Genomic DNA, 23,757 nt, shown 5'->3' with positions numbered 1-23,757 from the left:
GGGGAAATAGTTGTAATAGTCTAGGCATGAAATGATGAGATGAAAGACTTTAGAGGTGGCCAGCAGAAGAGGAGTGTGTGTGTGTGTGTGTGAGAGAGAGGATCTGGAGGGAGAATCAGCAGACTCACCTTGACCGACGCTGCAAGGCAAAGAGGACCGAGGTATGTAGGTCGTTGCACAGTTGTAGAGCGAGGACCTTGGGAAGCGGGGCACGTCCAGGGGCAGAGCAGGTAGGGATTGTTGACATCTGTGTGTCTGATGGAACCACGAAGATAATTGAGTGAATGATTTGTGGGGACTTGTGACTGTGAGCGAGGACAGAAGGAACTGAGTGTGTACGACCAGGTGACTGTGTGTGGGCATCAGTGACACGGAGAAGATGTGAAGCAGGTGAGGTAAAGGAAGAGGTAAAACACGTGTATAGAATATGAAGCATGTTGAAATGTTAAAAAAAATGCACAAATCTGATCTTTTAAAAAAACTCACTTTATTCTCAACTTTCAATCTCCCATTCACACTATTTCCTTCCTTCTCTCTCTCTCTCTTTTGTTTAAAAAAAATGACAATTGATTTCTTTTCCACCACCACCAGTGTCTTTTCTACACGTTTACCCCCCTGCGTAGAACATTTATAGCTCTGTCCCCAGCAGCATGGGACGGTAGGAAGGAAGGGTGGGCTTTGGCCTCAGACTAAAGCAGTTTTAAATCTTCGCTCCAGTGGTTTCAGGTCTGACAGTTTACTAGCTGTGATCTCAGGCACTTGTTCTTTTTTCTCTGGCCTCAGCTTTTCTTATGTTCTAGACTTCCGTCTCTGTAAACCAGACAGATGGCTCCCAGGGTTGAGAGGATTAAGTAGCAAAACGGACTCACAATGTGCATCCCATGGTAGTAAATAGTAATGTCCTGCCCTTTTTATTCATTCAACCCATAACTATTGAGAAAACTTCTAGTGGGTCAAGCATCGTTCTAGGGCCCAGGGGGATGCCGTGGTGAGCAAGAGAGCAAAGGCTTGGCCCAGGTAGGGGGTGGGACGGACCATGCAGGAGCCAGCAGGTCCGCAGTCTGACTGCAGATGTGCTAAGCGCTGTGAGAAAAGGAAACAAGGAAAGGAAAAGGGGAGGCACTTTTACATGACGTGGAAGGAGACCCAGCCTCGGTGCAGAGAGACCCGGGAGGAGAGCCCAGGCAGAGGGACTGGTAGCTGCAGGGGCCCCAGGTTGGAAAGAGCTGGGGAAACTCTAGGAACTCAACTGGGGCGCAGCAGGAGCTTCCTGAGAGATGGGTGGGGTGGGGCCGGGGCTGGATCTGGCCAGGGCCTCGAGGGCCATGGGGAGCAGCTTAGATTTTAGTTCAACACCTTTGAAGGGGTTTAGGCCAGGCCAGGGAGTGGTGTGATGTACGTCGCGGTTTTAGAGCATCCTTCTGCCTGCGCGGCAGAAGACTTAGGAGCTGTCACGGTAGTTAAGGCGGGAGGTGGTGATGCTGGGGAGTGGATGGAGATGCAGTCGTGGGTCACGATGAAGTGAGGTTGTGAGGACAGAGATCAGCACAGGGCAGGGGCTTAAGCCCTTGATAGGGGACGTTCGAAGGGGCCCCACCTCCAAGAGGACTGGCCTTTAAACAAAAGGATGGTTAACCCAAAACCTGTTGCTCTATTCCAGTGCCATGGCCTCATTCCAGGTGTTACCTGTTGTGGGCCCCACCTGCTCTGTTGGTCACCTCCTGGCCCTGGCTGCCCTGAGTCGAGGCAGGAGGCCACCATGCCCCGGGGAGTGTCACCTTCCAAGGCCATTCTGTGCCCGGGGGCTCTCTCCCCTCTCGTTCTGCTCACTTGCCTTGTTCTGGTCGAGCCCAGGTGTGGGCTCATCACCACTGTGCCCTGTTAGGACACCTGCCACCACAATCGATGCATTTTCTGAAGATAAGAGTTCCTTTTTATTTAAAATGAATTCTATCCCAGTGACAGTTTTTGGCTTATTTATTTATTTATTTTTTTAATTTTACTGAAGTTTACCTGCACAGAAATTGCCGGGCACAGTACTTGGTGTGGGCACTGCTCATTGCTGGGGGATTTAAGCATGTCCCGTGTGGCCCCACGGCAGAGGATGCGTGGAAACTTGCTCCTGGTTTTTTCTGCATTCAGGCCTGGCCTGCCTTTTGCCCTGCCTTTTGCTTTGTGTCCTTTTGCTGTCATATGTCTCAGTCATGGGCACAGCTGTGTGCGGAGTCCCGGGAGTCACCAGAACGGAGGTGGTCTTTGGGAATTCCAACTCACTTCTCTTAATTTTCCGTTTCAGTAGTTTTCTTGGGATTTTGTTTGGGGTTACACTGATGGTGTAGATCCATTTGGGGAGAACTGACATCTGAAGAATGTTGAGTGTTCTAACTTATATAACATAATATATAGCTCCATTTGTTTAGTTAACATTTTCTTTAATTTCTCTTAGCAGTGTTTTGTAATTTTCAGTGTCTGGGTCTTGAATATTGTTTTTCAGGATTTCATATTTTTTTTGATGCTAGAGCAAATGAGTGTTTTCATTTCAGTTTCTGAGTGTTCGTTGCTAATACAGAAAAATACAATTGATTTTTGTGTATTGAGCATGCAGTGTTGCTGAACTCAGCTATTAATTCTAATGCTTCCTGGACTGTCTGCATCCAAGATCATGTCATCTGCAAGTTTTACCTGTTCCATTCCCATCTGGAACTGCATTGGCTGGAATTTCCAGCACAAGATCGAATAAAAGTGCTGAAAGCAGACAATCTTGTCTTGTTCTTGACGTTAGGGAGAAAGCACTGTCTTTTACTATTAAGTATGATGTTAGCTGTAGTTTTTTGTTTTTGTTTTTTTGTAGGTACCTTTTATCGAGTTGAGAAGGTTCCCGTCTGTTCCTAGTTTGCTGAGAGTTTTTATACCGAATGAATGTTACATTTTATTAGGTGCTTTTTCTGCACCTGTTGGGATGATCCTAGTTCTTTTTTAGTTTGTTAAAATGGTGAATTGCATTGATTAATTTCCACGTGTTTCCAACCTTGCTTTCCCGGGATAAACCCTGCTTGGTTACGGTGCATTATCCTTTCTGGGTTCCTGAGGGATGTTAGCTGTAGTGTTCTTGTAATTTTATTTTCTGGTTTTGTGTGAGGGAAATGGTGGCCTCATAGCGTGAGTAGGGTTATATTCCCTCCTTTTCATTTTTCTAGCAGAATCTGTGTAGAATTGATATTATTCCTCCTTAAATGTTTAGGAGAATTTACCACAAGGTTTTCTTTGTGGGAGGATTTCTAACTTTAAGTTCTTTAATAGATCTAGGGCTACATCTGTATCTTCTCATCTGTTTCTTTTGCAGTGACCTTTGGTAGCTCATGTCTTTGACGGAATCTGTCCATTTCATCTACATCATTGAATTTATTGACAACAGTTACTCATCATATTCCCTTATTATTAATACCCATAGAGTTTGTAGTGATGTCTCCTTTCTCATTCTTGGTATCGATATTTTGTGTCCTTTCTCTTTTCTGACCAATATGACTAGAGGTTTATCAGTTTTATTGATCTTCTCAGTAACCAGCTTTTGGTTTTACTGACTGTTCTCTTGTTTTTCTGTCTTCTATTTTATTTATTTCCTCTCTTATTTTTATTATTTCCTTTTTTTCTGCTTACTTTTGATTTGCTCTTCTTTCTATAGTTTCTTTAGGTGGAAGCCAAGGTCATCGATTTGAAGCCTCTTTCCTTTTTTCTAATACAGATACTTAGTGCTATGGATTTCCACCCAAGTCCTGTGTTAGCAGCATCCCACAAATTTTGATAAGCTGTTTTTACTTTCATTCAATTAAAGATATTTTATAGTTTCTCTTTTCATTTTCACTTTGACCCTTGGGTTATTTAGAACTGTGTTACTTACTTTTTAAATATTGGGGAGATTTCCTAGAAATCTTTCTCCTTTTGATTTCCAATTTAATTCCATTCTGGTCAGCAAACATACTTTGCATGCGTCGAATCCTTCTAAATTTATCGAGACTTGTTTTATAGCCCAGAATCCGGTTGATCTGACAGCCATTCCATGTGCACTTGAAAAGAGTGTTGACGCCCCCGTCCGCAGGCACAGACAGCTGGCTGGACTGTCCCACTTTATACAAGGCACTGAGCATTTGCAGATTCTGGTATCGGCAGGGGTCCTGGAACCAATTGTCCACGGACACCGGGGGCCACCTGTATTCTGCTGTTTTGGGTGGACGTTCTGTCAGTGTTCATTAGGTCCAGTTGGCTGGTAACATTGCCCGAGTCTCCTACATCTGTACTGATTTCATGTCCCCTTGTTCTGTCAGTCATTGAAAGAGGAGTGTTGAAATCTGATTGTGATGGTGGATTTGTCCATCTGACTTTCCTAAGCAGACTCTCGGCCAACAGCCCTGTCACCCGGCCCCTGCCTGCCCTCCTGCCCCCCAAGGCACTTGGTGCTGCTTGGGCCTTTTGGGGGGGGGGTCTCTGGTCCTTTTTAGTTTCTCTGCTCCTCACCCCGCATTCAGCTTTCTGCCAGGTGAGTTCTCACTCATTCTGCTCTTCAACTTCCAAAATGTCACTGCTGCTACTCTCTTTGCTCACGGGGCCTTTTGCCTTGAAAAAAGTCCCCTTACTGAGATTTTTGTGAGATCTCTGAAGGGGAACTGAGGTCAACACATGGGTTCAGTATGGCCCTTTTCTTCAATCACTCTTTAAGAGCATTTTTTTATGATCAGACCAATATAATGATATGAAAAAACATTTTGGGGAAAACATGGGAATCCCAGAATCCTAACACTGTCACTTACAGCTTTCTGCATTTCCTCGATTTTGCACCTGGGCACGTGTACTTTTATTTAATTAATTAATCGAAATAACTGCAGTCGCAGCGTGAATACTGTGTGCTCTCGGCTTTTTTTAAACTTATAAATATTTCCCCCGTCCTCCTGGTGTTTCTGAGCATCATTTCTAAAAGTTACTTAATGTTCTGTTGGGTTAACATTTCATGATGGACTCAAGGTTTCCCAGTGAAGTGTTTGGTTTCACATGGTGGCCAATCTAGTATTTTTACAAGACTTTTAATATAGAAACGTTGTAATGCGGTATTCTTAAATTTTGAGGTTGAAAATGTAAGGTCTTTAAGAGTTCCCAGGATGAGAGGAGATTAATCTTGGTACCTACGTAAGTTCTTACTCATCATGATATAAGAGCCGACATTTGCTGAGTGCTCACTGTGGGTCGGGGCTGTGCCGGACCTCGTGTTTCCTCTTTCAGTCCTTGCCGCGGGCCCTGTGCGATGATATCAGTGTTAACTCTGTTTTCACTGAGGAAGTAGAGTGTCTGACTTTCTTGTTCAGCATCCAACAGGAGTCTGCCCAGATTTCACACCACAGTCCGTGCTGTTAACCACTGTCCTAGCCTCCTTGTGGTCTTTCTGTCACTTAGAACTAGTAGGGCTGGAAATATTCAGAAGCTCTTTCCTCCAACTGTCTCTCAAAAAGCATTACCTGCAACACACAGCGTACTTTGTGTAAAGGAGAAAACTAATTTTGACCAGTCTTCAGCCAAGACATAAGTGCTGTCATCGTAGGAACGGAAGACTAGATTGAAATAGGCTTCCTGGGGTGGGTCCTGCAGTCACTGTGGTCACGGTCATTTCCGGGATCATTATTTAATCCTTTGTTGGTTCAGCAGGTCCGTTCACCTGGGCCCTACTGAGGAACTCGAACCGGGAGAGCAGGCAGAGTGCCCTGGAGGGCAGCCTGGGGGCGCTGACCTCGCTCACTGCCGGGGCCTCTTTGTTCCCTACAGAGACTAATGAGCGTCAACTACCTGGGCAGCGTGTACCCCAGCCGAGCGGTGATCACCACCATGAAGGAGCGCCGGGTGGGCAGGATCGTCTTCGTGTCCTCCCAGGCGGGACAGCTGGGGTTATTCGGTTTCACTGCCTACTCTTCGTCCAAGTTTGCCATCCGGGGGCTGGCGGAAGCTTTGCAGATGGAGGTAAGAATATGTATTCAGTTTTCTGTTTACTCCTCTCAGCTCAGCAATAGATGTGCCCCTTTCATTTGTAGCTTCTTGACACACGTGGTTGTGTTAAAGTGGAGATTTATAGATTTGACATCAGTGAATTGGCTCAACCCTTGAATTTTGTAGTTAACATGTTCTCATTGCATAAAGGTTATAGGTATGACCGAAGCAAAAGGGTTGTGAGGTTTTTGCTTGCTTAATTTAATATAAAATTAATGCTACTAATGTCTTCATAGTATTACAGGCAGACCTCAGAGATACTGCAGGTTTGGTTCCAGAACCACTGCAGTAAAGTGAATACTGCAATAAAGCAAGTCCTACGAATTTTTTGGTTTCCCAGTGCATAGAAAAGTTGTGTTTATGCTATGTGATGATCTATTAAGCATGTAATAGCATTATGTCTTAAGTAAATAATATAGATACCTTAATTTAAAAATGCTTTCTTGCTGAGGGGGAGGGTATAGCTCAGTGGTTGAGCACGTGCTTAGCATGCACGAGATCCTGGGTTCAGTCCCCAGTACCTCCATTAAAATAAAGAAAAAGCAAACAAACAAACCCAATTATCTCCTCCCCAAAATTTTTAAAAATATATTTTACTACTAAAAAATGTTAGCCATCATTTGAGCCTTCAGAGAATCTTAGTAGTAACATTAAAGATCGCTGATCGCAGATCACCATAACAAGCAGAATAATAATAAAAAACTTTGAAATACTGGGAGAATTACCAAAATGTAACACAGAAACATGGAGTGAGCAAATGCTGTTGGGAAAATGGTGCCTATAGATTTGCTCAATACAGGCTGCCACGAACCTTCGATTTGTTAAAAAGAAATGCAGTATTTAATAACCATAGTAAAGCAAGGCACAGTAAAACAGGGTGTGCCTGTGTTGGCCTCCTACTGTGTGACTATGCATACGGGGAACCAGGTATTTTATTCTTTAACATGCTTTAAACACATTCCTTTACCAAAAAGATGTGTCCTCTATGGCTGACTAATACAGTCAGCATTTGCTTGAGGGTAGAGCTTAAATCAGCTACTGTGATAGCGCTCAGGTTTTAGACAAATCATTGAACTCGATCTCGGCTTCCTCATCTGTCAAATGAGGGGGCTGGACTGGAAATATCATTTGTCTCTCCTGATACTTACATTTTAATATCTTAAAGAACTATTGATGAATATGACTGCTTTTTATTTTCACAGTTAATAGAACATTTTATGGAAGGAGGGTGTGGTTAGGGTTAGCATGAAATAAGCACTTGTCATGACAGGTACAACCTTCCACCTCTGCTGTGTGAAGTAGACCGTGTGTTGCGTCACACGGGGATGCTTGGAGCGCATCATGTGTCTGTCCCAAGTCACGTACTTTAAGGTAAAATTCTTTCCATTTTTATATACAGTTGACCTTGAATGACACAGGTTTGAACTGCATGGGTCCGCTTCCATGTGGATTTCTTTCAGTAAATGCTACAGTACTACATGATCTGAGGTTTGTTGAGTCCGCAGTTGTTGAACTGTGGGTGCTGAGGGCCAACTGTAAAGTTGTACATGGATTTTCAATTGCACAGGGAACTGGTGCCCCTAACTCCCTCACCGTTCAAGGGTCAACTGTATATACTGAAATATAACACTACATCATGACATTAAAAGCCCAGAGGAAAATTTATTGTGGCCAGTCTTCTAAAAGTAAGAGTCTGATCTGAGAATCCCAATAATAATTTAGATCAGGGCTGGATAAATTCTTTTTCTGTAAAGAGCCAGAGAGAAAATATTAGCCTTTGAGGGCTAGACGGTGCCTGTTGTAACGACTTGAGTCTCTTGTGATAGCAGGAAGGCAGCCATGTGTAAGATTTAAATGAGCGGGTGTAGCAGTGTGCCAATAAAACTTTATTTGTAAAAATAGATTTGCCCCTCAGGCCATACCTTGCCAACCCCTTATTTAGGAAATTCCCAGAAAAGCCCTTGTGGTGTGTGACACATGTGACAGAGTGGCACACTGCCTAGATCATTGATGAACAGTGGAGGACAGACACATTCTCAAGTCAGTGACAGGATCTCATGTGGGGACTGATAGACTGTGCAGTTCTCATCTCAAAGGAACCAGCCACAAATCATTTTCATCAACTTACTTAATATTCTTAATCAATAACAGGTCGTTATAATACATACTTAGCCAACAGGGCACCTATGGCTGTGAAATTTCCAACAAGAATACCAGTATTTCTTTTGCAATTTTTACCTTGAAAAGTCCCTTTATGAACAACTATCTTATTTTTATTACAATTTTGTGAACTATGTGAGGCAGTTGTTATGTCACCTTCTTAATAATAAAACAGTTTTCAGTCAATCCACTGAGTTGCTCAAAGCCACGTCATTACTTTGTGACAGAAATAGTTAACAAAGCCCATGGTTTTTCTGGTTCTGCCTTTTGGCTCCCTGTCTGCCTCTGTAAAGTGTCTATAATTCAAGTCAGACGTTGAGTCAGCTCTTCACTTTGGTCTTAGAAGCCCCGTGGGTGAAGGGATGTCTTGAAATAGGAAGATCTGCCCACAAGGGCTTTTTGTCCCCAAGTCTTGTCTTGCAGAACGGCTTCAGGAGTCACTCATTTAGGGCAAAGTGTATAATGTGGGTGTCCTGGCTCCACGTGTAGCAGAACGGAGATGTAATAAAGAGGAGGGAAAAGTCAGGGAGCTGCCAGGACAGATGGAAGTCTTCTAAGGACCCGGGTGACTCTCACGCTGTAGGCAGCAGCCTGGACTTCCTAGCCTCTTTGACTTCGCTCTGTATTTGGGCTCCATTAAAAATGTCTTTCCATAAACGTGTACCATGGAAAATAGGTTTTGGGGGAAATAAATTCAATAAGCAAAATTTAGTTTGTTCATAGCAGAACTTGCATCAAAACCATTGTTTCCTTAAAGGCTTAGTACAACATTGTGTTTTTGAAACCTGGATGATTTGGTCTGTTTAGCCCAGGTGCTTGTGTGTTTATGAATGAAACCTTCTAGACCTGCTCAAACTCTTAAGTACTTTTGATAATTCTGTTTGGTTTAATTAACTCTTAAATCTTCCTCTACACCTCAGCCCTTGCCCCACTAACTAAAGTAGGACCTAGAAAGGTTTTATGTACAATAAGTAAATGCGAAAGAATGCTTTGTTGGTATATTTTTCTTTCTTTTTTTTTTTAACTCAGTCTTTTAGGTACAGATACATCCTTTAGAGATTTTAAAAGTCAATCTTTTTGGAAAGCAGACTTCTGAGGTGGGATATAGCCAGAAATGTGGTAGTGGGTCCTTGTCCTGATCCTGCCCCCCCCCCCCCAACTCCATCTTTCCCCACCACGGTCCAAGAGTCAGCTGACATTTAAATTCTGGAGCTTCATGGCAACAGCTCTAACCCTTTCTCCTTTTCGCTTTGATATAATGAGGAACAACACACCTTAGGTGAGGTTATTTTGATAATAAATCAGTTCTTGAGCAAGGGGTTGTCTTTCTGATTGAGAAGGAGGCCAGACAGAAGGGAGAAGAATGATAACAGGACAGGACCGGGGCAGAGGAGTGGGGGATGGAGAATGGTCAGTCAGCAGGAACAAGGAGACGCAGACAGTGGCAAAGAGACAGGGAGATCTGGGGAGTCCTGGCTTATACATTTTTAGAAAAAGTAGTCTCTGCGAGTCAGCACTGTTTTAGCAGGAACAGTGAAGCCAAACTAACCTCATTTCCTTTTCTCCTGGGGTGATGGGATGATATAGATTTTAGTGTATTTAGATTTTAGCAAATTACTTGAGCAGGAGTTTCAGGAGACTGTAAGCTCCATGAGGGCACAGTAGTCATTCAGTGAGGGTTTGTTGGGTAAATCAATACCATGGTTAGGTTACTGGATTCCACTGGAGGGCCCAGCCATAGGCTGAGAGAGTCATTTGGCTCCATGATTGTAGAGAGGATACCAGCACCTGGAAAGGGACTGGGCTGGTTTCTCCCAGCCCTGACCGTCTGTGCCCACGCTGGGAAAAAGCTGTTCTGAAAGGCTGTTTTAACCACTTGGAAGCTCAAGCCATGACCCTGAACTTGAGAAAAATTGCTTTGACATTCTGTCTTATGTTAGCTTAAGTACCACAATCCTGGCTTATTGCAGGGAAGACGGGGGGCTGCAATTTTTATTTTTAATTGAAGTGTAGTTGATTTACAACATTGTGTTAGTTTCTGGTGTACAGCAAAGAGAGTCAGTTATCCATATACATACATACATTCCTTTCCGTGATGCTTTATTCCGGGCTGTTATGTATAGTCCCTCAGAAGCCGCTGAGTCTGAGCAGTCAGCGTCAGGCTTCGGGTGGGCTGTCTAATTACTGCTTGTTGGCTTTTATTTGTTGGTGGTGTTTTTCTCTGCTCTGTGCACAGCGGAGGCCAAGGCCGTGGGAGACAGTCTGTAAAGTCACTGTCTCAAAAAACAAGTGGAAGAGAAACTGCTTGCTCATCAGCCTCAGTGCCTGGCCCGACTCCAGAGCTATTTATGAGCGTGGCTGGGCCTTGAAGCTGCGTGCCCCAGCGCTGCCGAGTGAATGAGCTCTCACGCCCTCAGTGCACTGGAACCGAATGAGCAAGGACATCGTCCGCTGCTCTTGCCCTCTGCAGGCTGGCGGCCCAGGGTCTTCTGCCTGCATGCTTCTCCTGACCCCCCGGCTCCTCCCTCAGCCTTCAGAACTGTGCTCACACAAGGAAGTAGGGAGAAACAAAGCTAAACGTAATGCAGGACCCTGGGATACTCTCAGAGGCTGTTGCATAAGGAAGAAATGCAGTATTGTCACTTGTCAGCCTCCTTACGACACACAGTGGCCTCCCTTACACCAGCTGCCTGTCCATTTCCAACTCTTCTGGGTGTTTTCTTGGAGCTGAACAGTAAGCCCAAAGCAGACAAAAGGCAGAGACATTGAGGGTTTGAACCATCACCCTTAGCGTCTCTAAGAATCAGAGCAAGATAGTGTGGAGGAGGGAGGGGGTCAGCGAGGAGGGTGTGTCCTGGCTGACCAGCAGGAGAATCTCCTAGAATTGCTGGGGGTGTGTTTATGAGCGGGGAAGTTCAGTGAGGAGGCCTGGCAGTGAGGTGAAGTAGCCTAGGAAGCTGTTCTGGATAAAGGGATTTCCACATATAAACACTACGGGATGAGGTTGTCTGCAGGGGAGGTGCTTGGCTGGTCAGACGTGGGGGGGGTCTCCCCGGGAGAGCATGCTGTCTGCTGGTTCTGTGGAGGGGGAGGTGACTCCGACCCCCTCATTGGCAGGGGCTCCTTGCACAGGGAGTTCCCGAGCGAGCAAGCTTCTCTGGGTATCGTCCGGATCCAGGTCTAGGGGCACAGGAGAGGCACTGAGGAAGGGATGTGAGGGACCTCAGTCCATGTTGTAGGTGAAATCAGCCACGAGGGAAACCAGATCTGCAGTCTGAGGGCAGAGGAGCAGGCCTGGACGACAGTGCCTAAGTGGGGTGCGCTGGGCGGGGCGGACAAGCGGGTTTTCTTAAAGCGCCACCTGCTCTCCCCCTGGGCACCTCCCACCCCTGGTCAGTGGGAGTGGAAGCAACTCAGAAGAGGTGCACCTCCATACCTCCGGGCCAGCTGTTTGCTGGAGTCGAGGTTGGGGTGCGTTTTTTTGCTTTAATTTCTAAACAGTCTACAGGGACAGGGGTTTCCTGACTCCGTTGATGGCAGTTCTCCTCTTACAGAATCACCCCATTGGTCTCCCCGCCTTTTGAGAAAATCAGAACAGTATTTAGAGTGTCTGCCCGGCAGCTGGCGCAGGTCGGTGGGGAAGGATGCAAAACTGTGTCTTGTTGACTGAAGGGGCAAACGTTGTCTCTGACATGCAGGTGAAGCCGTATAATGTTTACGTCACAGTGGCCTACCCACCAGACACAGACACCCCTGGGTTTGCGGAAGAAAACAAAACCAAGGTAAGTCTGCCTCCCTGGGCCCCGTTTTGAGGCTTTGTGGCTGGAAACCCCTTTTCCCGTTTTCTGTCCTTCCACCCTTTAGTCAGAAAATTGAGTTCCTTTCAATTTACGTGCTTGCAAGAGGCCTCCGAACTTTCTGGAACTGTCATCTGGACTCTTGGAGAATGTAGCCCTATTTTTAAGGGCCAATGATTTCTGCTAATGGTCTCCAAGCTTTATTTAATTAATAAGGTGTTTTCTTTTTGATGGAGAGTCCAGCCTGTGTTTTTAAAGAATGAGATCTTATTCTTTAAAAATTATCTCCTCTCCCTTGAACTTAAATTCACGTAAAACCCCAAAGCGGCCGCTGGCCTGTTGTCTCCATGTGGAGGTCAAACAGGCATCTCAGACTTGACATTTCAAAAACAGAACTTTTGATTCCCTCTCATTTCCCCCTTATTATTTTGCATCTCATTCGTTACCTGGCGCCCACTGTTCCCCCAGCTGCCTGGGCTGGAAACTGCGAAGCCAGCCTGACCCTCCCTCTTCTCACGCCACCCAGCTGGGCCACCTGCAAGTCCACTTGGCTCTGTCCTCCCAGAACTGATCCCAAACCAGACCCCCTTTTTTTTTTTTTAACTGCATATATCACTACTGTCCCAGCAGTGATAGCCACTGCTATTTTTGCCCGAACTGCTCTAATGGTCTTCAGCCTGGTCGGCCTGCCTCTGTTCTTACACCCTTGGGGTCTGTTCTCCATACAGGAGCTAGTGATCCTTTTCAACTCTAAGTCAGGTTTTGTCACTCCCCTATTCAAACCCCTCTTGTGCAAAAAAAAAAGCCAAAAAGCAAAACTGGAAAAAAAAAAACCCAAAGATCAAAAACCTCTCGTGCAGCTCGGTCCAATAGCATGTTCTAGAATGTGGAACTGTTCTAGGTCTGCACTCTGCTGCGTGGTGGTCGCCTTGTGGCTACTGAACCCTTGCAAGGCAGCTAATGAGCCTGAGAAACCAAATTTTTAATTTAATTTATTTTAAGTAATTTTAAGTTAGCGTTAAACAGCACACGTTGGTATTGCTGTGTGTTAGGGAGTGTGGCTCCCGTGGCTCCCGTGGTGCCTGGAGTAGAACCCAGAGACCTTGAGCCTTCCAGGCCCACACTATCTGGACTGTGGCCACCTGCCCAAAGCGTTTTCTCCTCTTCTTGGCCCCAGCCACGCTGGAGCCCCGTCTGTTCCTGGAGCTCGCCTGGCCTGTTCGCACCTGTGGGCTTGGTACTTGCCATCCTCTCTCTGGATGTTTGAACGGCTTCCTCCTGTGTTTCTTTCCATCTCTGTCCAGACGTCACCTCGGAGGGGACTTCCCTGACCCTCTGTATCTCAAGTTTCCCTCCCAAGGGACACTGACTTTCCTCGTCCCAGGCTTTGTTTCTCTCCATAGTGTTTATCACCTCTGGACATTAATGTTGATGCAGCGACCATCAGTCATCCTGAGCTGAGTGCAAGCTCTGCACCTGGTTCACAGGAACCTTCTCTTTGCCTTGCTGTGTAGTAGGTACTCTGTGAGCAAACAAGTAAAGTGGGAAAGAAAGGAATCAGTCAGAACTTATCCCCTTGACCATTGATTGATTGGTTTTCTCCTCTTTTATAGTGACGCTTAGTAAGTGTGAATCTCCACAGCGTAAAAATCGGACCTTACGCTTCATGGGCTGTATGTTTGCAAAAAGATGTTTATAAGTTAGAAGCTCTTTCCCCTATTATTTCTCTTTGGCTCTGCCTCTTAAAATTACTACTATTTCAAAGAAGTAAATTTAAGCCAAGTGCCTGTTTTAGAACAAGGGGGATCTGCTCAGCAGATTTGCAACATTTGGTAAGAGATCTTTTAGTTAGACGCCAAAGCTGACACAGGGTGGTGATTTCCCTGTGAAGATTTGATTTTGATGTTAGATTGGGTTTTTTTGTTTTTCTTCCACTAAAATGTTGGGCTGACTTTCAGTAAATAAAATTTTACCTTGGTCTCTGAGCCCTGTAGGGGGCGCCACAGTGCTTTTAAATCTTTGGTGTATCTGGTGATAGATACATGGTTATGCCGGCCTGAGGGTCTGGAAGAATGAATGGTGGTACCTTCAAAAGGGGCTTTCTCTCAATTCAGGTTCATCAAGAAACACTTGACTTTTATGAAGTGCTGTGCTTTTCTATTTTAAGAAATATATTCTGGTTTTTACTTTATTTTTTCAAGCCTACATGGTAAATAAAATTTACCATTTCATGCTGTTTAAGGCTTAAGTTTTGAATTTTCTAACTGAATTTCCCTCCTAAAGAATTTTTGAGCCCATGTGTGCATGTCACCCCAGAGAAGATTTTTAAAAAATGAAAACAAAGACCCTGCCCACAAGGAACTTCGGAGCTAAATGCAAATACATAGGCAGCAATAATATATGTTAATGCGGAAACGTTCAAAGGTGAGAGGGAGAAGTGCCTGCCAGTGAAGAACTCAGGCAAGGCTTTTTGAGCTAGGTGACAACTGAGATGGGCCTTTAATCACACAAGAATAAAAGGCTAAGATTTGGGGGGTCTGACACACGAGCCCAGTAGGGAGCACACAGCCACGCCTGGGATCACCCTGTCTCTTCTCTTGGTCTCCTCCCAGCCTCCTCTACGGCTGCTGCTGTTGAACGGGCTGGGGCTGTCCCTGCTCAGGGTCTCAGCTCTGTCCAGCAGTTGGGCGCCTGGGAATATAGAGAGAACGGAGATGCTGAGAGCCAGTGTCCTCAGGGCACATGGTCTAGGCGCTGCGTGAACACCGTGGGTCAGGTGTGTGGCCTGCGCCGAGGATTCACGGAGGCAGTTTCTCTGGTCTCATACCAGTGATGTGTTCTCATTCCAGCTTTGGTCCTCACTGGAGCTGTGACACACGTCCCACAGAGAGTAGCTGGAGCCCCCTTGTCTTGCTTCAGCTATCGGGCTGAATTTTACACAGCAACCAGGTAGAAACTGATTTAGAATCCAGACAGACCTAATTCTAAAAATAGGAATCAGTAGAAAGGTAGAAAACTGGAATTACAGATAAATCGGTGGAGGGGAGCTGTAAAAATTGTGTATTTTTCAATGGGTAGTAATGGTATGTGATTTATAATGATAAAATTAACATGTCTTGTTTTTTTTCCACCTTTAGCCCTTGGAGACTCGTCTTATTTCAGAGACCACATCTGTTTGCAAACCAGAGCAAGTGGCCAAACAAATTGTTAAAGACGCCATAGTAAGTGAAATTCCTGTTCCCTTTAGGAATAGTTACAGTACTGTATTTCTGAAAAGATATTTGTCCCAGGGCTTATTTCAAAGCATAAGTTGTTGGGGGTTTTGTGGTGAGTTAGATTCACCGTATCTAATATTATACTGTACTTTTCTTCCCTTTCTGATTCCATCTTAATTAGTGTGAATAGAAGGCGGCTGGATTCTCATAGCTGCCTCTGCATCTTGTCTGTTGTAATCTTAATTAGTGGGTCCTGGAAGCTGATGATAGGTCTTAATCTTAGGAAGAGTTTGATCAGTCTGAGAACTTCGGTTCTGGGTAAGGAAGGTGAGACTCAGCTGCGGTGTGTGAGCAGCACGCTCCATTTACTGTGTACGGCCCGCTGCCTCTTTCTTCTGCAGGAATTTCAGTTTTAGATTATGTTAGGTGTCTTATTGCCAGGCTTGTGGATTAAGAATTTTTCTTTTACCTTCCTGTTTCCCACGGTCATTTTCCCAAATGTTTACTAATAAGAAAGTGGCATCAGCCTGCTGGGCCATCATCCTGTTAACTCAGCTAAGGTGCTTCCAGGCTGGAAACTCAGTCATAAATGGTATTTTTAGAAACCAGGTGCTCTCCTGTAGGACAGCGTGTGCGCCACAAGCTTTGTGGGAATGTTCCTGTTAAGGCACATGCAGAAGGATGTCCATGTGTAGGGGATGCCCATAAACCCCAGGCGCACCCTGAATGCAGGGAATTTGGGGGCGACTGGAATGAGAGGGGTCAGCAGGCTGTGCGGCGGCCTTGGAGGAATGTCCGTGCCATTGCACGTTCAGGCCGAACCGAGCAGAGTACAGGAAACATCGAAGGCTGTTCACATATCTACAGACGCTGGAAGAACTTTGCCCTGATTGTGTTCAAGGGTGTAGAAAGATGGCACCAGAGGATTGGGCGGACTTTGTTTTTCCTGCTTATCTCAAGTCAAAAGCAAACACACTCCGTGTCTTTCATGATCCGAAGCAGCTCTTTGTATTTGGGCAGGATTCATGTAATCTGCTGGTTCGCACGCTTTTTCACCTCTTGACCACTTTCCACTGGAAAGTTGTTGAGAACCCCGGAGGACTTTTGTTTCCACGAGCTATGCTTATTAATATTTGCTGTGTCAGAAATTGAAGCTGTATCATTTAAGAAATATGTTTTCATTGGTTCATTTGAAATAGCAATGATAAACCTATTATATTTCAAGGAAATAGATTTTTTTTCTTTTTTGAACATTGGAGCTAGTCTTTATTTTTATTTATTTATTTATTTAAATTGAAGCACTGTCAGTTACAATGTGTCAGTTCCTGGTGTGCAGCACAGTGTCCCAGTCATGCATGCACATACGTATATTCATTGTCATATTCTTTTTCATTAAAGGTTATTATAGGATATTGAATATAGTCCCCTGTGCTATACAGAAGAAATTTGTTTTTTTAAATCTGTTTTTATATACAGTGGTTAACATTTTTACAACAGAAATTATTTTTCAAAAACAAAATTTAGCGAGAAGGGTGGCAGTTGTTTTACGTTTCATCGTCTCTTTTATGTCTGTGTTAATAGAAGGCGGCTGGATTCTCATAGCTGCCTGTGCATCTTGTCTGTTGTAGTATGTTATTTTGAAAGAAGGATATAAAGAAAATCTGACCTTCCTCAGATATATAGTTGGAGAAGGGAGGAATATTTTAGAGGCTTTTCAGAGAATTGTGGACTTTTTTCTTTTTGGATATGAAACCTAAGCTTGGATAAGTAGTCATTTCTGAAAGGTTAGTTGCAGTGTGAAATTCAAAACTCTATCAATAAGCTTTTTGTCTTCTGCTACATGGAAGTCCATTGGTCTGTCTTGCACTTTGAATGTTTTGTACCCATTCATGGTTTTGTGACATTATGCATTAGTCATTTGGAAACTATGAGTTCACTGAGTTACACAAAAAATTAGATTCATTAATATCACTGCTGCTCTTACCATGGAAGTCTTTATGTGTTGGGAAGCTGACCTTCTCCAAATGGCACATACACATTTTCACAATTCTTAATTTTCCTTTGAAAGCTGAGATTTGAACATTGGCTACAAAAGCTGCCAATTTCCCTTGAGGCAACAGACTCTTCATTCATTTTCTGTGAAGTATCTTCCAAATACCCACGCCTGACAACCACAGGTTGTCCGCGGTTCTTGCGTGTAAGAATGGTGTCCCGCAGAAAAGGCAGGACCTTCCCTGAGTAAACGGTTAGGGGAGGGCTATTCTTCAAGACACTGTCCCCTTCCAAGTGGTTCATGTGGCAGGACGGAGTGCTTGGTGCCTGCTTTTCTTTTTGTCATGCAGAGTATTAAGGAGACATGTCCTCAGGGGTTGAGATGGAACAAAACGATTAATTTTACTGCGTTATTAAGGGTGTTTTTAAGCAAAACTGACATTAAAATTAAAAAAAAATTTTTTTAATTTCTGTTTTCTTTGTGATTTTATTTATCACTGCAAGTGTGCATGGCAGTGGAGAGGCGCCAGTACCATGACCCGTGCTAATGTTGAGACTGCAGTTTTGCCTGTCAGTGTAAATGTCACTGGGTGAAAAGGCACTTAATATCTTAGTGTCATCATGACAATCATTCTGTCCCCATGGACCCCCTGAAAGGGTCTCAGGACACTTAGCATCTGTGGACTCACATTTTGAGAAGTGCCCAGCCAGCCATCCCAGCCCGTCTGCCAAGGCCACATTGTCCCCAAGCTCCGTCGTGTGCTGTACCCTCTTCTCCCACCTGAAGTGAGAGGACACGCTTCGTTGTTTCTGATGTGTTGAGTTGATTCCTTTCCCCGTTCCTACTACTGCCTCTTTCTTTTCTCTTCCTTCTGTTTTAGCAAGGAAATTTTAACAGTTCCATCGGCTCTGATGGGTACATGCTCTCATCCCTGACCTGTGGAATGGCTCCGGTGACTTCCATCACAGAAGGGCTCCAGCAGGTGAGCTATGCCTGGGCTGTCAGACAGATGGACACACACAGATGACGAGCGTCTCTCATTGAACCTCGATGAAAGACGGCTAAAGGAAGACGTGGTAACTTATCTGAGGATGTGAAGAGTTTTCACTGAAGCATCAACTGTTTTCTTCCTCTACCAGGGATAAGTAAATAGGAATTAGGTTAATGATGTAACTTGAATTCTGTGCTGGGCATTGCGGATGTGGAGGTAAAACGCCATCTCTGCTGTTGGGGTGTTAATCTGGGTTCCCCTGTAGGGTACATGCTGCCCTGATCTCTGCTGCTTTGTTTCTCAGTTTGGGATCAGTTATTAGCTTCTGCTTGGAAGGGTGAGGATGTGGCTCTCCTTTGACACCGTCCCTTTCTGCTCCACCCTCCACTCCTCTATCCCTTCCTCCCTTTTTAGTTATATTGTGGTGTTGGTTAGATCTGTCTTTGAAGTAACCATTATGATGGCTGTTTAAATGCTCTTCACAGCTGAGCTATGTAATGCACTAATTTTCCTTTCTTGTACAACCTTTTGTTTCCCCCGGAACTATTGTTGGCCTTTTTCTGTGTATTATCAATAATGACTGTCTTTGTCTCATCTCAGAAATATCAGATACTCTGTCCGTTTCACCTTCTGGAAGGAATTCCTCCTGGAGCCTTCTGACTGCCAGGGTCTGGCTGCCCCTGAGTCTGGTGCATAGCCGAACCCAGCCTCCCCTTCACGTCCTCCTGGGGGACCCCTGTGTCTCTCCTTGGTATTGGGTCCCCCGCCTCCTGTATCACAAGACACTACCCTCCTCTCTTGATCCCTCTCTTTGGCTGGTTACCTCTTCTAGTAGCTTCCTGAAAAAAAAAGGGTGCTTGGGAGGCAAATTTTTTGAGGCCTTGTATATTTGAAAATATTTCTCTTTGCAGTTTTGTGCCTTTTAAAAGTTGCATTTATAGGCACTTAGTGAGAAAGAGTGGAAGTGAATGGATGTGGTTCATTGCCGTCTTAACCCTGAAACTAATTGCCTTTTCTCAGTCGGGTGTCTTCCCAGTTACGGAGGGAGCTGGCAGAGGCAGGCACCGTGTCTGTCTCCCCGCAGTGTCCTCAGAGCCCAGCAGTGGGTCTGCCTTGTGTGATCAGAACATACATCGTAAACCAAAAAGCCTTGATTGTATGCGTTTGGATACTTATGATGCCACAGGGGCTCTTCCCCACCTTTGGGAACCCCAGGGCCACCAAGAATCCCTGTTTTCTTCTTTGTGTAACTTGCATATATTAATTGGACCAATATTTTGTTGTTGCCCATCTGGCGGGCCCCGCGCTGTCCAGGGGCACAGCGTGGGCAGCTTCTGTTCTGTGTTCTGCTGGCACTTCCAGTTTTCATCCTGCTTCCTTGTCCTTGGAGCAGATCGGAAGTTGTGTCCTAGAAGCTATTGATCATCCTAAAAGCCCTTGAAGCGAACGATTGTATTGGACTGTTGGATGAGCTCAGAGGTCTGCTTGTCTTGCAGGTGGTCACCATGGGCCTTTTCCGCACCATCGCTTTGTTCTACCTGGGAAGTTTCGACAGTATCATCCGTCGCTGCATGATGCAGAGAGCAAGATCTGAGGTTGCGGACAAAACTGCCTAATTCTTACCCCTTGGAAAAAGACTGTCTCTACATAATTTGACCAGCTTGCTGCTAAATGGGACGCAGTTTGGGGCCTGCAGACACTTATGTCTTGCTTTTGAATCTGTGAGATTGGACCAGTGCTCTTCAGAAACCTGGCTGCAAGCAACAGGTTGGAAGTTCCACTCCAGACATTATTATTAATACTATGCAAAATGGAGCGGGGGACCACCTGATTCTCCGAGGGGGAGAGGTGATGGTAAGGAAACAGGATTCCAGAGTGATCACTGACCTTTTTTTCTATTTATTCTTTCTTTCCCGATAGAGGTCCAGTCCAGAAATGTACCTTCTGAGGACTCTTAACCTTCCATGAAAGGCAGTTTTATGGGTTTCTTTTTCTTTTTCTTTTCTTTTTCTTTTTTTCTTTTTAACTTGGTGTGTTTTATTCCAGGTGCGTTTCACACATTGCCACTGTGTCTGGATGCATAATAATGTCCCCGACTCACTCTGTGGCTGGGGGACCCTCGTGGCTTCTCTCTCTTTGATCCCCTTAAACTACAAGGGAGGCTGGGAGAGGGCAGTGCAGTGGGACGAAGGAGATAAATATTTTCCAGTAGGAAAAAAATCATGCTTTCTTGTCTTTAGACTTGAATGCTTAAGGCACTTTTCATTTTTCATTCACGGAGAAAGACAGTGTCCTATAATGTTTTCTGAAGAGAAGTAGAATCTTAGGAGCTTAAAAGTTTACAGTTTCCTCAATAGCCATGAAGATCTGAAGCTCACCCATTCCATCGCAGTGTCTTATTCTTGCCATGTCTTCCTTTCCAATTTTGCTTATACTGATATAATATTTTTGTAAAAAAAGAAGAAAAGAGAAGACCAATTTTTTGACTTGACTTTTTAAATTAATTGATGAATTTATTAAAGCAAACAAAAAAATTAGAAAGTGTGACCTTCTTCTCCTGTAGCATATATGTAGCTCTTAAGAAAGGCTGATGATGGCATATTTAAGTTCTATCTGTTAAGAAAAAAAGATGTAGGGTGACAAGGCTGGTGGTGAAAAGACTTGCTTTTGAAATAAGATGATCACCCCGTCCTTTCTGTGACCCTCCCGCTGGCCCTCCCGCTGGCCCTGAGAACATCTACTTTGTACCCCACGTTCAGAAGGCCCAGTTATCACTCTCACAACTGTAGCCCTGGACATCCTGGTGCCCCTGCGTGTTGTTTCCAGATGACAGGCTTCGTTGTTCACCGGTGGATTCCTGCAGTAAGTGCCTCTGATGAGTTGTAACCACCCCTACGTCAGCTGCTTCAGTCTGGCGCTGTGCGTGTTCCTCCGACTTGGGGACAGCCACTTCCATTATAATGCTGTGTCCCCTCCCTCGGGCACACACAGTGAGCATATACAATACCACATGCCAGTCCATTTTGGTGAGAAAAGACCACTGCTTTTGAAGAAGAAACTTTTTTTTAAATTGTTTTAAAAAAACAACTCTACAAAAGGTTAAAGACCTAAAAAGTATTGCAAGCCTTTTTTTTTGTTCTTGAGTTTTTGAACCTCTTGACTTTAAAATGACTTAGTCTTTAAACAAGAAAAATGTCTCATGGCTTTAATCCACGGCGTCTTTTTGAAAGACGAGAGTGGCATACTTTCAAACACCGACAAAGACAGAAGAAATGATTATTTAATATATTAGTTGCTTGGGATGACTTCATTGCAGTTTATGGCGGTGGGTTGGACCCGTCGTGGTTTCTTGACTCTTGCAGTCTTAGGGAGCCATCGTCCCCAAACTCTGTTGAGTCGTGTTGGGCAGCCTCTGACAGGGAGTGATGGCTATATTTTCTTAATTATAGAAAACAGATACAAATTGATATCTGGATGTTTCTCAATTTTATTCTTTTCTCATAAATGTTTCTTGAATGTTGGCACCTTCTGCTGATGGTCTGTATTAAACTCTAGCCCAAGATGATGCCTCATTTAATAGGATTAACTATCTTGAAATTGCTATTTCAGTGTACGTTCTCAAGGTGCCCTCATAGAGAGTACCGTCACCCCAGGTGACCTGCTGCCTGAGCAAATGTGTGAGCCCCTGTTCCACGGGGTATAGTACAATCCCCGACCCACTGGAAGCTCAGGCACGAGAGCAGATGTGTGGAGAGGACGGTGTCAGGGAAGGGGCTGTTTTATCAGAGATGGCAAAGGTCTATAGTCCTGGAACCAAAAAACTTTGAAAACTGAGGTGTTTCTTTTTTCCTTCCTAAATTTGGTGCCATAATTCATTTGATAGCAAAACCTGACTTGAGCTGACATGAGATTATTATGTTTTTTATTTATGCCACTCCTTGGGCTGCTCATTAATTGTGTCTGAAGAAGTACCAATGGGTTTGATTACAGGGACTGCCCCAGACTCTGGAGATGTTTTGTAATATCCAGTGTGTGTCCCATATTACCTTCCCAAAATGCAAAAAATGATGAATTCTGCAACCCATCTGGCCTGAAGGGTTTTGGATAAGGGATTGTAGACGCTTACGTAGCATCACACAAGGATCTGACTTCATCCAGAACCTGGAAATAACTATAAGGCAATTTCTATGTTTTATCTTTTTTGGCTCAATTCTTATACAACCCTTTTTTTTTTTTCACTGACTTGCTTTTTTTTGCTCAGGGGAAGAAAAGTAAGCCCTGAGTCAAATTGTTAGGGAAACTGTAGGCTTTTTTTTAAAGGATCACATTGATTCAACACTTTCTGTTGTACCCAGAAGTGGGTAAGTCTTACCCGTGGTAGAAGAAGTTTAATCATAATTCTGTGGGTTCTCTGTATGTGACCATAGCTTATTATGTGAGTTTCTGTTCTGAAGTGCCTGCCTCTGCCAGGTTGGGTTGTAGTGTTTTATTATAATGTATTTGTGAGTATATTTATTTTAAAATGTTTAACGTTACTCAGCCATAGAAATTCCAAAATATGTTCAAGGACCCTTCATAATTGAAAAACATATAAAAAAAAATTCTCACTTCTTTTTTACAAAAAAAAAGTCAGGAGGGTTGTTCTTTTCTATATCTTTTTTAAATTTAATTTTTATAGCTGAAAAAGAGAAGAAATTAAAAATGCTACTACTGATGGCTCTTTTACATTAATACTTGTATCTGTTTTGTTATTAAGGTCTTTATTTGAATCTGTTCAACTATCCATTGTTGATTCTTGAAAGTGAAACTTTGAGAGACCACTTCTAGTATTTTGATGACAAAAGAATTTTGACAATAGTTGCTTCGATTCAAAGAATTGGGTGTCTTTGTCTTTCTAGAAGAAGGAAATACCATAATTTTTCCCCCAAATTATATCATCAACAGATTTAATTTTATCACATCATTTTCTAATTTAAACATGTCTTATTCACTTGAAGACACTTAAATGTTCATACTTTTTGACGTAAAATGTTTTGCGTCTTTCTCATTTTCTTAAATTATTAGTAACTCAGCTTTGAAAAATACCTACTAACCCTAACCGTCATAGTCTGGACTAAATCTTGTTTAGTTTGGAGCAGTGGTGGCAGATTTGGTATTTTGAAGAGGAGATAATAGCTGTTATATTTTACACTTGCTTAATGTGACAACTCTAAAGACATTTTTAAACTGATGAGAGTGCATATGGCTATTTTGATATATATTAGAACCTGTGTTTGCTACTTTAGAAGCTTTTGTGGCAGAATTGTAACCTAATTTTCATATCTTGTATTTCTGAATCACAACAAGAAATAAATGGGGAACATGCTTTACAGATTTGAAAACTTATTTTTTAGAAATGTGCATTTTTAAGAGACACTTCAGCAAAACACAACCCTCTTTGATAATGTTATCCTAATCTTGCGTCTTAAACACTTGACAAGACTTGATTTTTATCAATTTTTAGGAAGTAATATTTTCAGAGTCAGTATGTGGTATTCTGGGCTCTTGTTTCAGATATGTTCTGTGTTTGTGTGA

The 23,757-nt window shown here is 43.8% G+C and overlaps 1 protein-coding gene across 1 annotated transcript in view; it reads left to right on the top strand.

Moving 5' to 3' along the window:
- The window catches only part of KDSR (3-ketodihydrosphingosine reductase), a 35,407-nt gene extending 11,853 nt beyond the window's left edge, over window positions 1-23,554 (top strand). The window contains exons 6-10 of the mRNA XM_032470581.1: window positions 5,809-6,000; window positions 11,886-11,969; window positions 15,122-15,205; window positions 18,073-18,174; window positions 19,680-23,554. Of these exons, the coding sequence (XP_032326472.1) occupies window positions 5,809-6,000; window positions 11,886-11,969; window positions 15,122-15,205; window positions 18,073-18,174; window positions 19,680-19,799 (582 nt within the window). The 3' untranslated portion in view covers window positions 19,800-23,554. The remainder of the gene's footprint in view (window positions 1-5,808; window positions 6,001-11,885; window positions 11,970-15,121; window positions 15,206-18,072; window positions 18,175-19,679) is intronic.
- The last annotated feature ends 203 nt before the right edge of the window (window positions 23,555-23,757 follow it).

Source organism: Camelus ferus, chromosome 30 (genome assembly GCF_009834535.1).
Source record: "Camelus ferus isolate YT-003-E chromosome 30, BCGSAC_Cfer_1.0, whole genome shotgun sequence".
NCBI classification, from domain to species: Eukaryota; Metazoa; Chordata; class Mammalia; order Artiodactyla; family Camelidae; genus Camelus; species Camelus ferus.
This window is presented reverse-complemented; position numbering and strand designations above follow the sequence as displayed.